Genomic DNA, 21,142 nt, shown 5'->3' with positions numbered 1-21,142 from the left:
AATTCAATGGAGACCTTCAGTCTGTCCCACTATTGGTATTAAACTAGCACAGCAAAGCTACAGTTACTGGCCCATTTCCCCACATCATGCTAAATCATGGCTCAGTGAGATCTGTATGAGCAGAAAAGAGCTGTCACAAGCTACAGACTCCTGTACTTTCCTTCCCTTCACCTCATCCCACTTCCCTCCATCCCTGCCCCATTTTCCTTAAAGCCAGTTTGTTGTATTTTCTATACCAGAGACTGTGGTTTATCACTAACTAGTCAGTTTTAAACAAGCCAACTTCAAACCATAGTTTATGAAGTTGGTTTGCTTAAACTAACCATAATTAACAATAAAGTACCATCCCTGGTCTGAATTCAGCTTCATGGGAAAAGGAAAGCAAAAGCTGCCAAAGCCCTCCAGCCTGGTGCACAGGAGTAGAGGGTAAAGTGGGGGGCATGTGAGCCTGAGACTCACACTGGTTCCTTCCTGTGTATGCATGTCTTACTAAACCATGGTTTAGCATAACATGCAAATATTGTTACTGTCAATTACTGCTGTTGTGAAGTGTCCTGTGTTTATCATTACATTTGAGATTGGTGGCACAAAACTGTCACAGACTGTACCTCTTTTGTATCATGGTCTTTTGGATCAGTGTTTACATTTCCCCCTTTCTATAGTATGCCAGTGCATCTGTCAACTCAAGATAGCTTTCCATCCTTCTGGAGTGGGCTCCAGTCTATAAACGTTTATGGCACAATACATGTAGTTTTAAGATGCCATTAAAGGCATAATTCTATGCATGTTTAGACAGGGAAAAGGTTATTCAACTCCCAGCATTCCCCAGCCACCTGTGGGAGTTGAAGGGCTTTTCCTGTCTAAATATGCATAGGACTGTGCTCTAATACACCCCCCTTTTAGCTGGCATTAACACAAATGCCATTTAAGCAATGAGGCTGAAGTTGATTACTTGCGTATGATTTGTGGTGACCCCAGTTTGTGGAATACACACTGAGTTCCTTACTGATTTATATCATAGATGGGGGACCTTTGCCCTGTACACCAAATCTGGCCTACCACACTGATCCATCTGGCCCACAGGGCCTGGGCAAGACTGCACTCCTTCTCCAAAACTCCACCCCCTGAAGGTTAGCGTGCAGAGGAAACTCACTGGCACATTGTTTTAACTGCTTTTATTGCTTTTAAATTATATATTATTTTAATTTGGATCATGGTTTAATCTGTTTTTAACTGTGCATATTAATTGTTTTATACTGTATGTTTTTATCTGTACGCCACTCTGAGATCTTAATGATATAGGGCGGGATATAAATGTTTAAATAAATAAATTGTGGTTACCTCCAATAAGTTTCCCCTGCACCATTCCCACTTGGGAAGAGAATTGTGCTTTACTCCCATCATCCCCAATGAGTGGAGGAGTGCTCCTCCAGCTAATGCCTCTGTGAGGGACCCAGCTTTGCTGGGGATGGGCTTTCTTCAGTTGGGGAAAGTTTCTAACAAGGCCAGGTTTCCACCAAAAGTGCTGACTGTAGGAGCTTCAGCCATCGACCAGATGACCACAGATGGCTCAACGGCAGGACATCTGACACCGCAAACAATTCACCTTAATTTATATGTTTATTAGTAATTTACATGGGAATAGCATGCTTGACAGGGACTTGAATTAAAACAAAAATAATTGACCAGATAGGATGCTCAGGCCTCTCCTAGCAGACAATCTCCCAGAGGTGTTGGTGTGTCATTTGAAGTGGACCAAGGTTTCTTTTGCGGTAAAACAACAACAACCCACTTCCTTATTTGTGTAATCCGAGTCTTCTACTTTACCCCAGGCAGTCCTCCTTACTCACACACCCAGACAAGGGCAAATCACTTTATAAAGGATTTATTACTATTCCCCTGGCAAATATTAGAGTTCCACAAAAACATCAAAGCCCACCCCAGATAAGCCCTCACCAGGACGACAAAATACAGCTAAGAAGCATAACTTCATATCTTCTTCATGGAAGGTTTATCCTGTCACGAACTCAGTCTCATAACAGTTATGAAAAAGTAGCTATAGTAATTCTCATTCTTGGCTCTGAGGAGGGCAAGACAAGCGTCCAGATTCCAACCCTGCAGTAGCCACCCAGTCACAATTTGCAATCAGTTTAACTTTTGTAAACCGCCCAGAGAGCTTCAGCTATGGGGCGGTTTATAAATCTTCTATATAAACAAAAATGTAAATGTTCGTTCGAAACAGACGTTATATCTCCGAAAGTTCTTCACCGATTGCTTTGAAATTTTGACACAACGTTGCATTCGAATACGCGAGCGTTGTTATGTAACTATGTTCTATATGGGGTCAAAGGTTTGTCTTAAAATCGAAGAAATAGGCCTCCTCAAAACCAGTCCTGCTGATCATTGTGACATCGCCAACAAGTAGGCCAATTCACTGCCTCTGCCTCCTCTCACATTTGCATGTTCTCTCACAATTGGCTGAGTGAATATAGATGCCACACCTGTGACAGTTACACGTTCTGAAGAAAGGTAACTGCCAGGAGTTTCCACTAACCTCCTCACCGTAAAAACATCCTTTTTAAAAAACCAAACAATCTGCTTTACTTCATCCAAATAATGCCTCGCAGAAGCACTGCGACGAGAAATTGCTGCTGTTGTTCATTTAGCAGTACATCTAGAAAATGGACAACACGTTTATTTCACAGCTGCAAATGTGGAAAAAATAGCCCTGAATCCACCGGCTACAACGTTAACTGGTTTCTTCACGTTATGTCAAAATGATGCATTTGCAAAAACACTGCTGTATTCGGAAGTGCCTACGTATTCCACATGGAATGCAAGTAGAAAATCATTTGAACGACGCAAACGAGGACAGCGAGTCGACGGACAACCTGGCATATTCAAAGAAACAACGATAGGCAGACTGTACACCGTGCATCCCAATCAAGATGAATGCTTCTTTCTTCGCATGCTGTTGGTAAATGTGCCCGGTCCAATGTCTTTCCATCAATTGAGAATTGTCAACGGCGTTACACATGCCACTTTCCGCAGTGCATGTCAAGCTCTGAATTTATTGGAGAACGACCGACACTGGGATGTATGCATTAATGACGCGTGCAACACGTCACATCCAAATCAAATTTGTGCATTGTTTGCAATCATATTGACCGCCTGCTCTCCTTCATCTCCAACAGAGTTATGGGAGAAATATAAATCGGACATGGCTGAAGATATTCTCCGTCGAATACGCAAAGAAAATTCAAATATAAACATGGATTTCACACCAGAAATCTACAACGAAGTGTTGATAATGATTGAAGTTTTGTGCTTAGAAATCGCAAACAAAGTTCTCAATCAATTGGGAATGCCATCACCGAATCGAACTGTTGCTGCTTCATTCGATGTAGAATTGCGTCGTGAACAAAATTACAACACGGATGATCTTTTGTCGTATGTGCAATCAAATATTCCTAAGCTAACGCTTGAGCAAAAACGCATTTACGATCAAATAATGAAAACCATCAATAACGGGATTGGAGAAATCTTCTTCTTAGATGCGCCAGGAGGAACTGGTAAAACGTTCCTAATTAGATTGATTCTGGCAGCAATTCGATCCCAAAATGACATAGCCTTAGCTCTTGCGTTGTCCGGAATAGCTGCGACATTGCTACCTGGTGGAAGAACTGCTCATTCCGCTTTGAAATTGCCATTAAACATACAATTCATTGAAACTCCCACGTGCAACATTTCCAAAGCATCCGGCATGGGAAAAATATTACAAAAATGCAAACTTATTGTTTGGGATGAATGCACAATGGCACACAAAAAATCACTCGAGGCTCTTGATAGATCATTGCAAGATTTGCGTGGAAACATCAGACCATTTGGGAACACATTAATATTGCTTGCAGGAGATTTCAGGCAAACATTACCCGTAATTCCTCGATCGACACCAGCGGACGAAATAAATGCTTGCCTGAAATACTCTACTTTGTGGCAACACGTAAAGACGTTAAAATTAACTACAAATATGCGTGTCCAGCTGCAAAACGATCGATCAGCTGAGATATTCTCACGTCAATTGCTGGAAATTGGGAACGGAAAGGTGCCGGTTGCTCAGGACGAATTTTATTACCTCATAACTTCTGTAATTTAGTGATGTCAAAAGAAGAATTGGTTGAAAAAGTATTTCCAAATATTCAAACCAATTATAAGAATCACGATTGGCTGAGTAAACAAGCTATTCTTGCGGCCAAGAACAAAAACGTCTACGAACTTAACAATATTATTCAATCTAACATTCAAAGCGAGGCAGTCACATACAAGTCCATCGACACTGTTGTGGAAGCAGATGAAGTGGTTAATTATCCAACAGAATTTTTGAATTCACTCGATCTGCCAGGGATGCCACCGCACGTACTGCAATTGAAAATCGGCATGCCAATTATCATGTTGAGAAATATCAACCAACCAAAACTTTGCAATGGCATGCGGCTTGCAGTAAAAAAATTACTGAGCAACGTCATAGAAGGAACAATCTTGACAGGACCTTTCAAAGGTGAAGATGTCCTCATTCCTCGCATTCCTATGATTCCAACAGATATGCCATTTCAATTTAAGAGATTGCAATTCCCAATTCGATTGGCGTTTGCAATCACCATCAACAAAGCTCAGGGCCAATCTTTAGAATTGTGTGGTTTAGATCTAGACACAGATTGCTTCTCACATGGATAATTATATGTTGCGTGTTCTAGAGTCGTCAAACCAGACAATCTCTATATCTACACAGACAATGGAACAACTAAAAATATTGTATATCCACAAGCATTGTGAAATTAAACATATTAGAAACATCCGCTTTGTCTTTTCTTTCTTTTCAATTTAACCAGACTGAGCCACAGCAACGTGTGGCAGGGTACAGCTAGTGTAATAAATAAATAAATAAATGATGGGAGTCCTCTCCCGGCTTCTGGTTTCAGGCTGCCTTTCTTCTCACAGGATTAGTACAACAGTCTTTTCTTCTCCAGAAGCATGAAGATTTAGGAAGCTCCGAGAATGCTTTTCCGCTTCAGGGCTTTTGCGAGCACACCCACATTTGCTCCCAATTAACTCCTGTTAACTCCTGCCAAGCCTATAGAATTCCATCTGTTACATTTGTAAGGGGCATCATGCGTTAAAGTGTCCTACTCAAAAGCAATACTTTTGACCAGGAGTGCTGGTGCATTTCACAGGGTTCCAAATTACAGGGAGCAAAAACTAGTTTTAAAAGGAACAGGAGGAGAAAACATCCTAAGGGATAAAAACCAGTTTGCAAAAACTGCTAAATAAAAAGGAGGGAAAACATGCCTGCTTAGAGGGGAGCAATGTCACACCTAGCAATAAACAATGATATAAGCTTATATTCAATAACAACAAACAAATGTCATCCACACAACCTAAATAACAAACAATGAGCGAGGGAGTTAGCATTCTTCAAGCATGCCAATATAACTCAAAACACCTACATGTGCCCATATAAAAATGTGATACATAGGGTTCATAGAATCATAGAATAGCAAAGTTGGAAGGGGCCTATAAGGCCATCGGGTCCAACCTCCTGCACAATGCAGGAAATGTAACCCAAATCAAGAATATTTCTTAACGTGCCTTGCAAAGCAGTTGCATGCATGTTTAGTTTGAAATAAATCCTATCGTCTTCAAAAGGAATTCAATGAGGTTTACTTCCAAGTAAGTGTGCTTAGGACTGCAGCCAAGGATTGTAATCCTATAAACTCTCAGGGGGTAATTCCTATTGAATGCAATGGAGCCTCCTTCTGAATAGGATGTTTGTGTATTCCCAGAGCAGGCTGAGGTTATGTCGCTGGCTTTGCTCCTCTGCCATTAAGAGCAGCCTGTCATGCAAAAGTTCCACAAGCGAAACTTTTCGGGCAAGAGGAGAAAATGATTCGAAAATCCTTTGCCTTCCCGCCATTGTCTCGACCCTTCCTCTTCTTTTCCCTGCAAGCCATTATAGGAGGCGGGGAAGGCGTCGCAGTCCAGCGTGCCTGTGATAGAGCCCGGTGGATCATGGGCAATATAGTTCCCCGAAGGCTGCTGCAATTGCAGTTGGCTTTGAGCGAACTATACCTCCCATAAGCTACTGGGTTGGCTTCAGTTCAATCCATTACTGTTTTAACGCGAGAAAGAATGGAGCCACCGCACAGCTCAGCTGATGGCTACCTTGCGCTTCACCCAGCTAAGGAAGGAGGGTGGCTTGGACCCTTCATTTCCCTTTCAGCCCGTCTCCTGGGCATTTTAGCCTAGCGCTGGTTTAGATCCAGAACCAGGGCCGAGTTACGTAGCCCAACTTCTGCCTCGATGAACCACCTGCCAGTTAAAGCAGCCTTTCCCAACCTGGTTGCCTGCTAGGTGTGATCGGACTACAACCCCCATCACGCCCAACCCGCCTGCCCATCGGGCCGTACTGGCTGAGGAGGATAGGAGTCGTAGTCTCAACACTCCAGAGGCCAGCCAAGTAGTCTCAACACTCCAGAGGCCAGCCAAGTGGGGCAAAGGTGGTGGCAGCTTCTGCAAGTTTAATTTGCACTGTGTAGGCGTAGTTGGAATTCATTTCCGGAGGTGTAGCAGTATTAAGTTTGTAGCAACAAAAACAAAACAAGTATCTTGTGGCACCTTAAAGACTTAACACCTGAATCCTATTCTGGCATGAGCGTTCGTGGACACTGGCTTACTGGTGACATGCGAAAAGCTTCTGCTAGAACAAAGAAACGCCGTAGGCTTTAAGGTGCCACAAGGCTCTGCCTTGTTTTTGCTGGAGCTCATGTGAGGCGAAAGGGGGACGCTGCTGCTGTGGCCACGGAGTGCTCTTCGAGAGGCCGGGATGTCCACAGGACCGGGCTATTGGGCTAGCCCTGGTTGGCGCAGAGGCGGCTCCCCTTCCGCCGCGCAAGAGCTATGACCCCGCGGTCTGCCGCCGCTGTCCTTCCTCCTTCCTCCTTGGGTGGTTTGAACTAACTCCTCCCCGAGGCGGACGCTGACTAGCCGGCCTCTCCCTCTGCACGGCTGGGCAAACCTGAAGCGAAACTGCCGAGTCCACCATGGCGACCGGGGCGCTGCTCTCCTTCTCCCGTTTCCGAAGGGGTTCGGCCGCTCGGCTCCCGCCTGTCTTCGCCGGGCTGCAGAGGAGTTACAGCCAGGACTCTCAGTACTTGCACCGCAGCCTCGTCCCCACTATGCATTATCAGAAGAGCCTGCCCCGGTAAGGTGGCGCCTCCTCGGGGGTCCAGGAGGAAACTGCGGGGCTCGGCCGAAGGCCCACCGCGCTCTGCCCTGGGCCATCCGGCTTGGTTCTCCTCAGATTAGTTTGCCTTTCGCTTCCCCTTCAAGGGCGATTCTCAAGCAGCCCCTGCTTCCCAAACAGGGCTATGCTTTTCAGGGCCGGTACTCAGCCTTCAAAGAAGTGATGGAAGGAGAGAGAATGTGCCTCTGAGCATTCCCAGAGAGCATCCCTTCCCAATCCCGCATACGCGTAAAACTGGCGGGCGGCTTCATTGGGAAGCTTGAGAATGGCTACCGTAGCGAGGCCTCCAAGCGCTTCTAGTTAGAGTTGTATCTTCGCCCCTTTCCTCAACCCGGTCCCCTCTACTCCAGATGCGTTCGTCTACAGCTCCCATCATCCTCAACGAGGTATGGGCGCAAACAGCTATGATGGTTGGGGTCATGGGAAGTTGTAGTCCAACACATTAGGACTGGGGAAAGCAGTTTTTAAGAGTTCCATCGGAAGGAGATTGCTGTAAGGTACAGCTTTTCCATTGCTACAGCACTGTGATGGGGAAAAGCTGCACCTCAGGAAATTCTCTCTTCTATGCAACTTATAGACATACTTTTGCCTCTAGGTTTAGCAACCTAGGGCAGGACCTACACTACTACTTTAAAGCAGTTTATAACAGTGACAACTGTTGGGGTCCAGGACACACTCCGTATACAGTTTTTAAGGAGTGTCATATTCTGCTTGGTGTAGATCTGGCCTAGGACTCTTGCCCATTTGATCTCAAGAATTTCACAAATAGATCTCTCCATTTAGAACTTATGTACACTCCACAGGGCTTCCTGTTTGTTTTAAAGCTCCTGTTGGCCCTCTCCTGCATTAGATTCCTCATGGATCACATGCCCAAAATTTATTTATTTAATTTAATTTATATCCTTTCTCCAAAAAAATGGTGCTTAAGGTGGCCAAAAATAAAAATCAGGTTGTAAAATGGCGGCACAATATAAATTGGTCCAGAAGAGAGATCACTCCTGAGTTACATTCAAGAACTAAAGTGAGTAAGAAACTTCTCGGTTAGCTACTTCTAAGAGAAATGTAACAATGTATGGAATATCAATATATCTCGCAACATTTGAACACAGTGTTCTATTTGTTGTAAGTGAAGCTGAGCAAAAAATGTTCACAGTTTGATTAAAATTGGATAGAGTAGCCACCAGAGGTTACCAGTTGGCCATTGCTCTCTGCACTCCATGTGACACAGCTGACTTATCCCCATGCAGCAACCACAGCAGTTTAAACTTGTGTATGTCTAATTTGTCTTTTGGTCAGGCATAATAACAATTGCCAGTGAGCAAACTGTTTGCTGATTGAGGCAGGAGGGTGAAAAAATAGATGCGCACACACAGTGCTTGTCCACAATCGTGGAAGGGGCACAATTTTTGGCTGCAGGCCATGATTTGTGATTGCTACTGACATTGGCATGTGCAGCGGACTCAGGAGAGGGCACTGGCCCATCTTTTTGTTCAATTGAGTTTTGTAGACACATGTAGTGAAAATCTTTTGTTAATGCCATTCGATCTGGCGTACATGAGACCATGCTTCTATCGCTTGCTGGAGTGTATGGAGAAGGACTTGGCACATTCTAAATTACACCATAATGATACATGTGTCAGGAGTTTAAAATAAAAGTGAGCCAAAAGAATCTGAGTTGTAGCTGTTAATGAAAAGCATCTGCCTATGAGATAAAGTACTGTATGTAGGTGAAAGGTTAGTGCTAAGCGTAGGAGGTGATTTGAATGACTGCTATTTATAATTAAATTTGCATCACTTTTAATAGCTCCCTTGTGTCTTTTTACCTACTTTATGATGAGTACTGGGCAAGGTTAGAGAAAATTGTTTCACCTTGTTTACTTTGTACATTAACTGTAGCTTGCTTCTAAATAAACACACATGTTGTAAAGATCAAAATTAACTTCTTAGTATCTAAATGCCAGTGAAATCAATAGAATATACTTTTCTTTGGACTGTGCCCAGTCTCTTCATTCTAAGCAAGTGATACTGGCAAAAGAAACAGGGAATGGTTGTACCTTAACTTACTATTGGACCTGGAACAAAATGGCTGCACTACAGAGTTTATAATTCCAGCCAGCCAACCATGCCCTCTTCCAGGAAGTGCTATTGTTTTTTCCATCTCCCCTCTAGTCAGTTAGGAGACCCCAGAATAGCCCAATGATGGCTGACCATGCTCAGTAGCATAGTCAACCATCATTGGCCAGTTCCCCCCCCCCCCCATATATATTTTTTACTCCTATAAGCCTTAGGGTTTCCTCAAGCCTGCCAATAGCTCCTTCTTATGTGTGGATGGCACTGGGATTGGCACTTGGTGAAAGACTGTACCATGAACTTTAGTTTAACGGAAACTCTCTGGAACTTAGTTTTAGAACATTCTTAATCTAGCTTCCTAATTTTAGGACAGCTAAATAATTAACTGGTTGCAAAATTTTATTTACTTACCAAAGGCTTAAGGGTAATAATAATCATGCAGAAGTATAAAATAACTCGTTAACGTATCATTAGTAAGGAATACTCTTAGAGCTACTTTCAAGCCTGTATTTAAATTAAAAATTGCTCAATATTCCAATTTTGTATAAAAAAGTATTTCTGTTGAGCATTTCTTTTAGAATGTTTAACATGGTAGCTTTATATTGTTTTACTTCTCTCCCCTTGCCTTAATAGTTTGCCTATTCCAAAACTTGAAGACACAATTAGAAGATACCTGACTGCTCAAAAGCCTCTCTTAGATGATGACCAGTTCAGGTAAGAAGAAAGAAGAAAGCAAAAGCCTAAGTCTTAGGCAAGCACTTCTTCATTCTCAGCTAGGAGTTTTTGTGAGGTGGAGGGAGGTGCAGCACAGGACTTTTGTGGTTGGACCCAGTTGTCCTGCAGCATTTATTAACAAGTTTATCCCAAGAATTGTATTTGTCAGAAAGAGGCATATCAATGTTACTAAATTTCCCTCTCTCTCTCTCTTTAATAAAGGAAAACTGAACAACTTGCTATCAATTTTGAGAATGGAATTGGTAGAGAATTACATGGGCAACTGGTTGCACAAGACAAGCAAAACAAGCATACTAGTTATATTTCTGGTAAGAAAGTAATTGTGAAACTTCACTTGTATTCTTTGTTTCTGTTCCTCAAACTGCTGAGTTGAAAATAGACTGTGTCCTGACACAATGGGCCAGTTCGCATTACATGACAGCCCATTGTGGGTTAATTTACCTGTGGGGAGCTATTGTGTGGAGCTTGCTCTGGCTGGGGGTTGCTGGAGCTTGTCATATTGTGTGAAACTGGCTGGTGGGAGTTGTTTGACAGTTAAACAACCTTGCATAACCTTTAAACAGACCATGGGTTCTGCAAGGGTTGTTTAACCTTCAAATAACCCCCCACTGGCTGAGTTTGGATGACACCACAAACTATGGCAATCCCTGGCCAGGGCTTGCATATTCATAATGGTGAGCGGCATGTGCTCTGGCACCCTGAGGGTTAATTAATCCACCATGGACTGTTGTGTCATTGGAGTCAGGTCATTTGCTGGGTTCATACAACACAACAAGCCAAAATATGGGTTGAGGGTGGGTTGCTGTTGGAATCATGGATTGTGAACTGTAGGTTGTTCATGATTAACAAATCATGGTTTGTTAGTGTGGTTGCATTCACACAACAACCCCATGATTCAACAATACCCCACGATTCAACAGCAATCCACACTTAACCCATACTCTGGCCTGTTGTGTTGCATGAAACAAGTCAAAAGTCAGAGGGTGCACCTTTCCATTCAATAATTCTCTTTGAGTTCAGAGAGTTGTGGGCTGGATCATTCATTCTTTAACTTGCAGCTGAATGTGTGAACTGATATTATTGAACAAGTTAGCCATGACTAACTTAAATCCCATTGGTTTCATTGGGTCTTCTCTAAGTATGTCTAAATTTGGATCTAAGCCATGTGTTTTAGATGTTAGGTGACATGAAAGTTGTAAATGTGATTGTCCATTCACATCTGCCAAGTCACCACTTGAGGCGGTAGTCCAGGGGTGTTGAACCATATCTCGCTTGAGAACCAAATTCTGTTTCAGAGAAGCTCTCAGGGGGGCGACTTTCAGTGGTGGCTGGGGCTGAAGGCAAAAGGGGGCAGTGCCAGAAGTACCAGCCTATTTTAGCTTAAGGCTCCTACCACCATTTCAACCTTTTGGGAAAGAATCCAAGCAAAACCCAGGAAAGCACCGTAGGATTGATGGTTGTGGAATGTGGCCGGGGCCAGGAAAAGGGAGCAAGGTCATCTGGGGAACCCCAGGGGCTGGATTTGGCCCTCAGTTGAACACCTCTGGTAGTCAGTAGGTGATGAGCATGCAGGTGTGAATCAACTCTTAGTATCCAATAAATATGTTCAGGTTTGAGTTCATTGTATTGGATACTCTCCGAATGAACTTCTCAGAAATGTTATAATTAATATCCATAAACAATTGACTTACCTTTTCCCCAGAAGTAGCAAGATGTCCTGAAAACATCTTCACTTGGCAAGAGCCAGACTACATCAACAAAAATATGCTTTTAAAATACAGGAGTTAAAAATGAGAGCATCAGCAATTTAAAAGGTTTTAAGAGAAGGTCTCTTGAGCAGAGCACTACCCAATTAATTACTGTAGCACTTTTGCTTCAGTGTATTGTTATCAGGTTGTTTACACAAGTCTAATGTGGACTTCTTCGACAATCACAAGAATATGATGGCTTAGGCTTCATGCGTGCGTGTGTGGTGTCTGCATGGACAGATTCCTAGAATAATGTTGACAGCCCCAGTCAGTAACCTCAGGGGAGAGACCAAAGTTGATTGGTAGAGCATGCGCATGTTTTGCATGTAGAAGGTCCCTGGTTTAATTCCTGGCATCTCCAGTTAAAGGATTTCAGGCATGATGTGGCAACAACTTCTACCTGGAGTCTTGGTCCACCTGTTAATTGGCGCATACAGTATCGGACAAGATGAGCCGGTGGTCTGAATTAGTTTAAAGCAAGCCTCTTATATTTCTCCTTGATTTGGAAAACAAAGTGGTGAAGAAGGGAGTGGGAAGGAAAGTCTACTGCTGCAATAAAAGATTATGAGATTATGAGGAGTGTGTGTAATGAAAGAAAATAGTTATTATGGTAATCCAATGACTGATTCGAAAACAATGTAAATCTGTTTCAGGATGTTGAAGCGAGGCCCCTCTTCAAAGAATCCAACTTAGTCGCAGCTATAAAATTGCTTGCCTCTGAAAAGGCAGGCAGCATGAGAGAGAGAGGAAGGGAAGCATGCTTCAGCCTTTCTTTTATCAAAGAACAAGAACAGGAAAGATGCAGACAGAGGAAGACCAGAGAATAAAGAAAAAAAGACAGCCAATGTAATAGGACAAAAGGCATTGACAGAGAGAGAGAGAGAGAGGAAAAGAAAGCAAGAGAAGTCTTATAGCACTTGGGTTAGTGAATTTTATTATTCATTTAGCTGCCCCAACAGTTCCTCCCCCCCACACACACCTGTAGGCTATTGCAGCTTATTAAAATATCCCTGGAGAGAAGTGTTCAGCACACTGGTATTAGAGCAAAGTCCACCACATTCTTTGCTAATGTAATTCTTCTCTTTCTGCTGAGGACATAACTAAACTAGCCCAGTGACTGGTGGATGACAGCACTGATTCCCATGCAGGTGGCTCTGCACATGAGCTTGAATAAAGTTAAAAGTGAATTAAAATGCTGCCTGTCCTACAATATTTGCTTGATACTAGCTGAGAAATGTTAAAATTCTTTTAATTACAGCTAGGTCTTTTATTAGAATTATTGCATTTATTCCATTTTTGTAAACTCCCTTACCTATTTTATCTCATGTATAGCGCTTTGTTAGAAAGCGCTATATAAATAAATATTATTATTACTATTATAATTAAGATGATCCCAATTAGAAACCCTTTGATCTGTTGAAGAACAAAATGTGTGGATGCAAAACCATCATGTTAACTCTGTTCTCTGCTACTACAGTTGTCATGTGGAATGGGGGGATAGTCCTGTAGTTTTGCTCCCTTCGCTTCTCATTTTATATGACAAGAAAACCAAATAGCACAAGTATTGCAAGACATTTTATTTTGTCCAAATGAAGATTTCAAAGACAGCAGTCAAGCAAGAGGCCCTCACACTGAGGTGTACAGGCACATTAACCCAGCAGTAACCTAGTAGATGTTGATATAGGGGGAAAGTGGGCACTTAACACTATGAGGAAAAGCAGATAATTCAAGGCAAATTGCTGTGAACATGGGTCATAACCACAGAAAATAGAACTGAGGTATCTTGTAGTGTTGCCTGACCTCATCTGGAATTGAATTGGTGGGCTGAATGTGCTACTTCTCATTTCTTCATTATCAATCTTCTGTCTTTTCTTATACCAGTTGCATGAACACATGCATATATAAGGCAGAACATACAACTCCTTTAATAGTTCTGTTGCCTCACCTGGGATTTAAGTTGTTTAAATTCTGCTTTCTCTGGAATGCTTTATGACTGCAATAGGACAGGCTAAAAGTAGTAGGTGATGATTAGTGTTACATATCCGTAGGCTTTTTGGTTGCTGTCTTGATTTTCAAGAACCATCCTGCTGGAAATTTTGTATGTTACTATTAGTGATGTGGGTTTTCTGGAAAATTTAGAATTGGAAAAGAATATTATGCAAATTGGGCTAAATATTCAGGTTGCATTGGAAAGTTTTCTGATGCTGTAGAGAGTGATCTAATTTAGTATGTTTATTTTACTTGTCTTTAGTAAACAAAGCTTTAAAAAGTACCTTAGGTTAATTTTTTTTGTCCCAATACGTAAGTATTTCCCCTGAAATGTTTGAGAGGGGAAATGAAAGCACAATCAATGTGATATAAATATTATAGTAGGTCATTTTTCAACTCTTTCACTGAGATTGTTGGGGCACTTCAATTTCACAGTCACGACTTATTCCATTTCACACTAAGGCATATATGTAGTTCAATGACATTTATTTATTTATTTAAATTTATTTATTTAAAACATTTATATCCTGCCCTATATCGTTAAGATCTCAGAGTGGCATATATGTATTCTTTCACATATTTACTAGGGATAGTCACCTGAAAAATATTAATTACAACTTTGAAACTGTCAAGCTTTCCTAATAGTGTATTTGCAATTGGCATCCATTTGTTACTCATGAATTTAAGAAATTGGAAAAAATTCCACCCATCACTGGTTACTAAGCCATAAAAATGAAGAATTCTCAGAATATCAGCCTGAAAATTATTCTAATATATTTGTTTTACTACTCAGACCATGTGGAGTATTTCCTTTCTTCTCCCATTAATATTTACTTTGCAGCCCTCATATTTGTGAGGAAATATCACAGTTTTTAAAGTCAGGTATAAAATTCAGTTACTTTAGTGAATAGAATGAAGACTGGAATTAGAACTGAAACCCTGGCTGAGGAATTGAAACTTGTAGAAAACATAGAGAGGAAAAAACAGCAGATATAAAGGAAGATGATGAGGAAATAGCCAAAGAGATGGACAGGCAGGAAGGTAAAGATGCGAGCGCCTTTTCTTTTTCAACGATAACACTGTACAATGGTAGGCCAGAGTGGGGAGCAAATTGTGAATGGACAGCAGATGCAAAATTGTAGTCCTAAATCAATATGCTATAAAGGCCATGTGTTAATTCCATAAAGGAGAAATGAGCAGAAATTACATTTTGGATTGGAACTTAGAAACCTAAGTTGTACTATAGCTTATAGACCTCAATCCATCAGTGGAAGGGATCTCTCTCGTATCTCATGTTTATATGTTTAGTCTTGTAGCCGTTGTGTTCATCTTTCCTGTCACCTCTCCCTTTTAGGTCCTTGGTTTGACATGTACCTAGGGGCACGTGAATCTGTTGTTTTGAACTTCAATCCATTCATGGTTTTCAACCCTGACCCCAAAGCTGAATATAACCACCAGCTCACAAGAGCAACTAACATGACTGTTTCTGCTTTGCGTTTCTTGAAGACTCTCAGGGCTGGCATTTTAGAGCCAGAGATTTTTCACCTCAACCCATCCAAAAGTGACACTCAGGCTTTTAAAAAGTTCATTCGATTTGTGCCTTCTTCTCTTTCGTGGTTTGGTGCTTACATGGTAAATGCGTACCCACTGGACATGTCACAGTACTTCAGGCTTTTCAATTCCACACGATTGCCTAAGCTAAACAAGGATGAGTTGTTTACAAATGAAAATGAGAGGCATTTACTGGTGCTTCGAAATGGAAATTTTTATGTGTTTGATGTGATAGATAGAGATGGGAATATAGTGAAACCTTCAGAAATTCAAGCACACCTAAAATGGATCCTTTCTGACAATAGCCCAATCCCAGCACATCCCCTTGCTTGTCTGACTAGTGAAAACCGGAATACGTGGGCGACACTGAGACAGAACTTACTTGACAGTGGCAACGAAGAAGCCTTAGGAAAAGTGGATTCAGCAATATTTTGCTTGTGCCTTGATGACTTTCCACTTGAAGACCTCAACCACTTGTCCCATACCATGCTCCATGGTGATGGCATCAACAGGTGGTATGACAAATCATTTAACCTTATTTTAGCCCAAGATGGCACTGCAGCAATTCACTTTGAACACTCGTGGGGAGATGGCGTAGCTGTGCTTAGATTCCAAAATGAAGTGTTTAAGGACAGCACCCAGTCACCTGCAATTACACCTCAGTCTCAGCCTGCTCCAGTGGATTCTGCCACAGCTGTACAGAAACTGAACTTCACACTGAACAATGCCTTAAAAAAAGGAATCGCTAAAGCCAAACAAAATTTTGATGCTACTGTGAAAACCTTGACTCTGAAGACCTTCCAGTTTGAAAGGGGAGGCAAGGAGGCATTAAAGAAACAGAAACTAAGTCCTGATGCTGTAGCTCAGCTTGCCTTCCAGATGGCTTTTCTACAGCAGTATGGCCAAACCGTTCCCACCTATGAATCCTGCAGCACAGCAGCATTCAAACACGGTCGCACTGAAACCATCCGTCCTGCCTCAATTTATACAAAGGCATGTTCAGAGGCTTTTGTTAGGAGGTCGTCCAAACACAGTGCAGCGGAGCTGCGACAGATGATTGCAGAGTGCTCCAAGTATCACAACCAGCTCACAAAAGAAGCTGCTATGGGTAAGTGATTTGCTTGGTAAAACAGGCTGCAGTCCATTTCTCCATTGACTTCAGTAAAAAAACTAGGAATACCAATACACAAATCTTTGTGAGAACATTGAAAGAATAGGGCTGCCTGTATTTTTCCAGAATTCTTATTTCTCACTTTCTCTCTAGAAAATGGCAGTCAATACCTGTGTATAAATGTGAAGCAGGCAATGAGGCCTTGCAAGGGATTTATGGATAAAGACTGACATAGCTCCTATTCCTTTACTGAACATGATCCTTGTGAAGAAAAAAAGTGTGTATAGTTCTGTGTAAACAGCACTGAATTCTAACATCTTCAGGAAGCCCCTAAACTATTATGCAAATGCAACCTAAGTTATTGGAAAGCATCTAATTTAATCATACAGATCTCAACTTTATAGCCTTGCAGATTTGACTAAGCAAAACACTTTAGCTTAGAACATACAATTTGACTGTATATGTGGTTGCAATAATAGTACATGTATGACTGGAATCTTCTTGGGCCATAGTACTTATAATCTGTATATTTTAAGCCTCCTTTAGTTGTGTACATTGTTATTTCACAACTTGTACTTTATTTTTAGTATGCTACCCCATAGGTCATTAGCACATGCCAAGCTTAAATATAGCAACAGAAAATAAGAGGACTAGCTGCATTCTCATGAATACAAAAAAAAAAAAAAGTTAGATGCTTGGGTAGGGGTTATTCAGGAGGATGTACTTTACTTTTAAACTATTTTACATATTTTAAGCTCATGTATTAATAATGCTGTTCCCTCAGAAGGAATAAAGGCAACTACATCACGTGGGGACAACCCAGAGTTCTTGGACCTGCTGTCTACATTTTCAGTTCTTAGGCCGTAATCATTCAGCAGGTTCACATGACACAAAAACCCACCCTGTGATGATGCTACACGGTGTGGGCTGTTCAGACTATTGAGCTGACCATAGGTTGTTCTCCTCCTCCTTTCCCCTTGGTTCCCCAGCTGGCATCCCAGAGTGGCAGAACTTACCTTGTCTCTCTGTCACATTCCCCTTCCTTTTCCAATTACGAGCCCTTTTTGTTCCTTCCGTGGGCCCAGACATTTGCAAATTGGGTTGACTGGCCCCAGAAATTTGGGCAAATGTTTTTTGTTTTGTTTTTAAAGTAAGTTTTTTTTGGAGATGTGCAAATGCACACTTAGGGCTGTCCAGCATGTGCAGCCTTGCTTTGTGAATATCCTTGTATGTTTCAACAGCCAAAGGCAATGAAGTGCAGTATGAAACATTATTATTATTATTAGCATGACGAGACAAGGTGGCATATAACTAATTTGTTCACTATTGGCAGTAACAGGTTAGGAAAAGGGGACAAGATCACTCAGCAAAGTGATCTCCTGGGTTTTTAGTGTTGAACTGACACTTGTGGTGCCCTGCTTACATTTCACACTTGCCCAAGTCTCCAGCAAGTCCTTGTAAGAGAGATCCATCCACCCTCTTCTCGTGGCTTCCATTCACAGTAACTGCCCTGAATGGGAGCTGTGAAAAGGGGTGGACCCAAGATCTTCTGGCCGTAATTGTGAAGAGCGGCAGGGTTTTTTGCCACTCTTGCTGAGTGGCTCTGTACCTGATTGCTCCACACCTGGCTCTGCCAGGTTTGGAGGGCACGCCAACCTATTGTGGATTGAACAACCCCAAGAACAAGCGATGAGTTGTCAGGGTGACTTGTTGCCAAAAAATAAGCCATTCTGCACGAAGGAAATGACAACTCACCATGTCTTGTTACCCATGATGGGTTGTTGTGTTGTGTGAACCCAATCAGACACTCTAAAAAGAGGAAGAGTAGGCTTTGCTTTTGTAATGTTCAGCTGTGCAGTTGTGTTTCTGCAGCTCCACTCACTACTGCATTTTATTTTGACAGGTCAGGGATTTGATCGTCACTTGTATGGTTTGCTGTGTCTCGCAGAATCCAGCGGAACTCCTTTGCCAGGTTTTTACCAGGACCAAGCATATGCACAGATTAATTACAACATTCTCTCAACAAGCACTCTGAGCAGCATAGCTGTGAATATGGGTGGATTTGGGCCAGTAGTGCCTGATGGTTTTGGTGTAGCATATGGAGTGCATGATAACTGGATTGGATGCAATGTTTCTGCCTATCCATCCAGGAATGTTGAAGAATTCCTCCAGTGTGTGCACAAGTCACTGGAAGATATTTTTAATGTTTTGGAAGGTAAACAAGTTAGCAATTAAGATACAGCAGAACTGGCTTTCTTAAATGCACAGTGCTTGGCTAAAGACTTTAATATTTTGGCTAGAATTTGAAGATAAACTTTACTGTATTGAAAGAATGAGATTGTCAAGGGGAAAAATCATGTATTTAATTCTATGTGTTGGATCCAGAGTAGACCCATTAAAATCAATGGGACAAGCTAATCAGGACTTAATTATTTTAATGGGTCTATTCTAAGCAGGACTAAATGTGGATGAACCCCTTGTGTACATCCAGTTTTAATACTATCAATTATAAAATAATGCTGCCTTTGTAGTTACCTGTCAGCAAAGGCATGTTTTCACAGTTTACATTTCTAGGCTGCTTAAGACACAGCATAGGGTTTCGTCCTTACACAAATTAATTTGATAACTTTTAATAGTGTACATGAACTTATAGGATACAAACTATTAAGTAATGTATACAAGATGCTCTGTTAAGTGTTCAGATGCCTAATTTAAACATACTGAAACCCTTTTATCAGAATACTGTCCAATAATGAAACATATTTTTGAGCAAGGAGCTATCCATTCTTAACTACCCTGGCTGAAAGCTTTAGTAGAATGGAGTCGTTTTCATGTTACATTTCTACCTTATAACAATGTATGATTTAAGGGAAACTTTTGGATGCATCAAAACAGCATCTACTAGAATCTCTCTTCAACAGGCAATACATGTAGCTAAAGGTTCAGTTCACACAACACTTTTCTCTATGCAGTGTGAAAACTCCACACAACATATTCCAGATCCATCGTTGTGTGAATGTGGGCTCCCATCGAGTAGAGTAAAATTCAACGTGGTATTTGATTGACAGTTCCTCCTCCCCCAGTCTTCCCGATGCTATCCCATCAGCCATTGCTGTGAAAAAAACAATCCCAGCAGGTCTCCTAGAGTGACACCTCCTCTTTTGACTGTTCTAGCCAGGGCACTCTGTAGCCAGCGGGGAAACTACACTCGATGCAGCAGAAACTCCACGGAGCCCTCCAGACAACATGGAACACAACGGTTGTGCAGGAACTCTCCTCTGCACAGTGTGCATATTCAGGGTAGAGTGTTTTCCCTCCAGAGCACACATTTCTCAACGGTGGTGTAACAACTCCACCATGGAGTTCTAAAACCATCATTGAGAAATATGTTGTCTGAACTGAGCCAAAGTGAGCTTTCATTACATAGACAGTAGCCAGCTTCAGCATCATCTAAGTTGTTTGGCAGACTAGGGACACAATCCTGTGCATGTTTAGACACGGCTGGCTGGAGGGATGCTGGCAGTTGTAGGACTTAAATTGGATTCAACTAAACTCATTGTGAAACTGTTTTCTAAAATGTTTCTTAACATGGGAGTTTCAAGAAGGATCAAAAATGTACCTCAAGTTAAATGTAAGAATACAGAGGCACAACTTGTTTCTGAAAGATATACATTTAGGGCAGCTATCTTGTTTTTCTTGGTGCATTAAGTAGAATGTCAGTCTAAAATGTGCCTCTCTATTGGGAAGCATTTTGCTTCAGGATTAAAGTGAAACTCAAATGTGAACTGTCAGCAATCTTATATTAAATATTCAGATGGTTATGGAATGGACTATTTTATAACAAATGACTGGCTTGAATCCTACCTTAAGGAAGTTCATGGAAGGAAACCTTCCCATTTCCTCCTTCCCCTCTGCACCTACCTGTAGCCCCTGAAAAGAGCAAGGAGTCCTCCCTCCTGAACAATGTGGGGTAGAATATGGTTGTGGAGGAAGAAAGGAGAACGGAAAAGGAACTTTCCTTCCAGGAGCTTCCTTAATTTACCTTAGAATCCAAGCCACTGTGTCTAATTATATAGCAGCTGAGTTTGAGAGCCCCTCATATGAACAAAGGACACTTTTGCTAACACAAGGCTAGGAAATCCTCTGATTTCTCCCTCACCCCTCCATCCCGCCCCCTTGCAACCCCTTCTGTTGAACCCAAGAGTCAGATAATTTGGAAATTTATTAATGCTAAGGATACCTTGGAAATTTATATAGGTATATTACTATTCATTTCTTTCAAATCATGTTAATTAAAAACCCCTAGTTTTAGGTGGGTGAACACATTACACTTAAGATTTCAAAACATGTTCTAAACATTGGATTTATAGGTACTTCTAATTATACATAAGATGTTAGAGAAGCCAAGAACTTACATGCAACAGTAATATTACAAGAAGTGAGCCTCTCCCTCCCTCCTTACTATGTACATTTCATTAATTAGCATTCATAAAATGCCTCGAAAAGGTGTTTGTAGCCCTTCCTATGTGCCGTAGAAGCCCTCTTGGGTCTATGGTGGCCTTCCAGATTTTTTCTGCATAAGCATATGTGCAGCATAATCCTATGCACATCTACTCAGAAGTAAGCTCTATTAAGTTC

At 41.7% G+C, this 21,142-nt stretch overlaps 1 protein-coding gene across 1 annotated transcript; it reads left to right on the top strand.

Moving 5' to 3' along the window:
• The first annotated feature begins 7,049 nt into the window (after nt 1–7,049).
• On the top strand, nt 7,050–20,325 carry CPT2 (carnitine palmitoyltransferase 2). Its single transcript, XM_063138822.1, has 5 exons — nt 7,050–7,258; nt 10,004–10,084; nt 10,307–10,413; nt 15,197–16,501; nt 18,408–20,325. The coding sequence occupies exons 1-5, from the start codon at nt 7,098–7,100 to the stop codon at nt 18,737–18,739; spliced, it is 1,986 nt and encodes a 661-aa protein (XP_062994892.1). The 5' UTR covers nt 7,050–7,097; the 3' UTR covers nt 18,740–20,325.
• The last annotated feature ends 817 nt before the right edge of the window (nt 20,326–21,142 follow it).

Source organism: Elgaria multicarinata, chromosome 1 (assembly GCF_023053635.1).
Source record: "Elgaria multicarinata webbii isolate HBS135686 ecotype San Diego chromosome 1, rElgMul1.1.pri, whole genome shotgun sequence".
NCBI classification, from domain to species: Eukaryota; Metazoa; Chordata; class Lepidosauria; order Squamata; family Anguidae; genus Elgaria; species Elgaria multicarinata.
The sequence above is the reverse complement of the archived record's forward strand: the minus strand, read 5'-3'. Positions and strand labels throughout refer to the sequence as shown.

Coding starts and splice junctions, on each gene's coding strand:
- CPT2 (XM_063138822.1), top strand. CDS start 7,098: ATGGCGACCGGGGCGCTGCTCTCCTTCTCCCGTTTCCGAAGGGGTTCG. Junction 7,259..10,003: donor TATCAGAAGAGCCTGCCCCG/GTAAGGTGGCGC, acceptor TTGCCTTAATAG/TTTGCCTATTCCAAAACTTG. Junction 10,085..10,306: donor TTAGATGATGACCAGTTCAG/GTAAGAAGAAAG, acceptor TCTTTAATAAAG/GAAAACTGAACAACTTGCTA.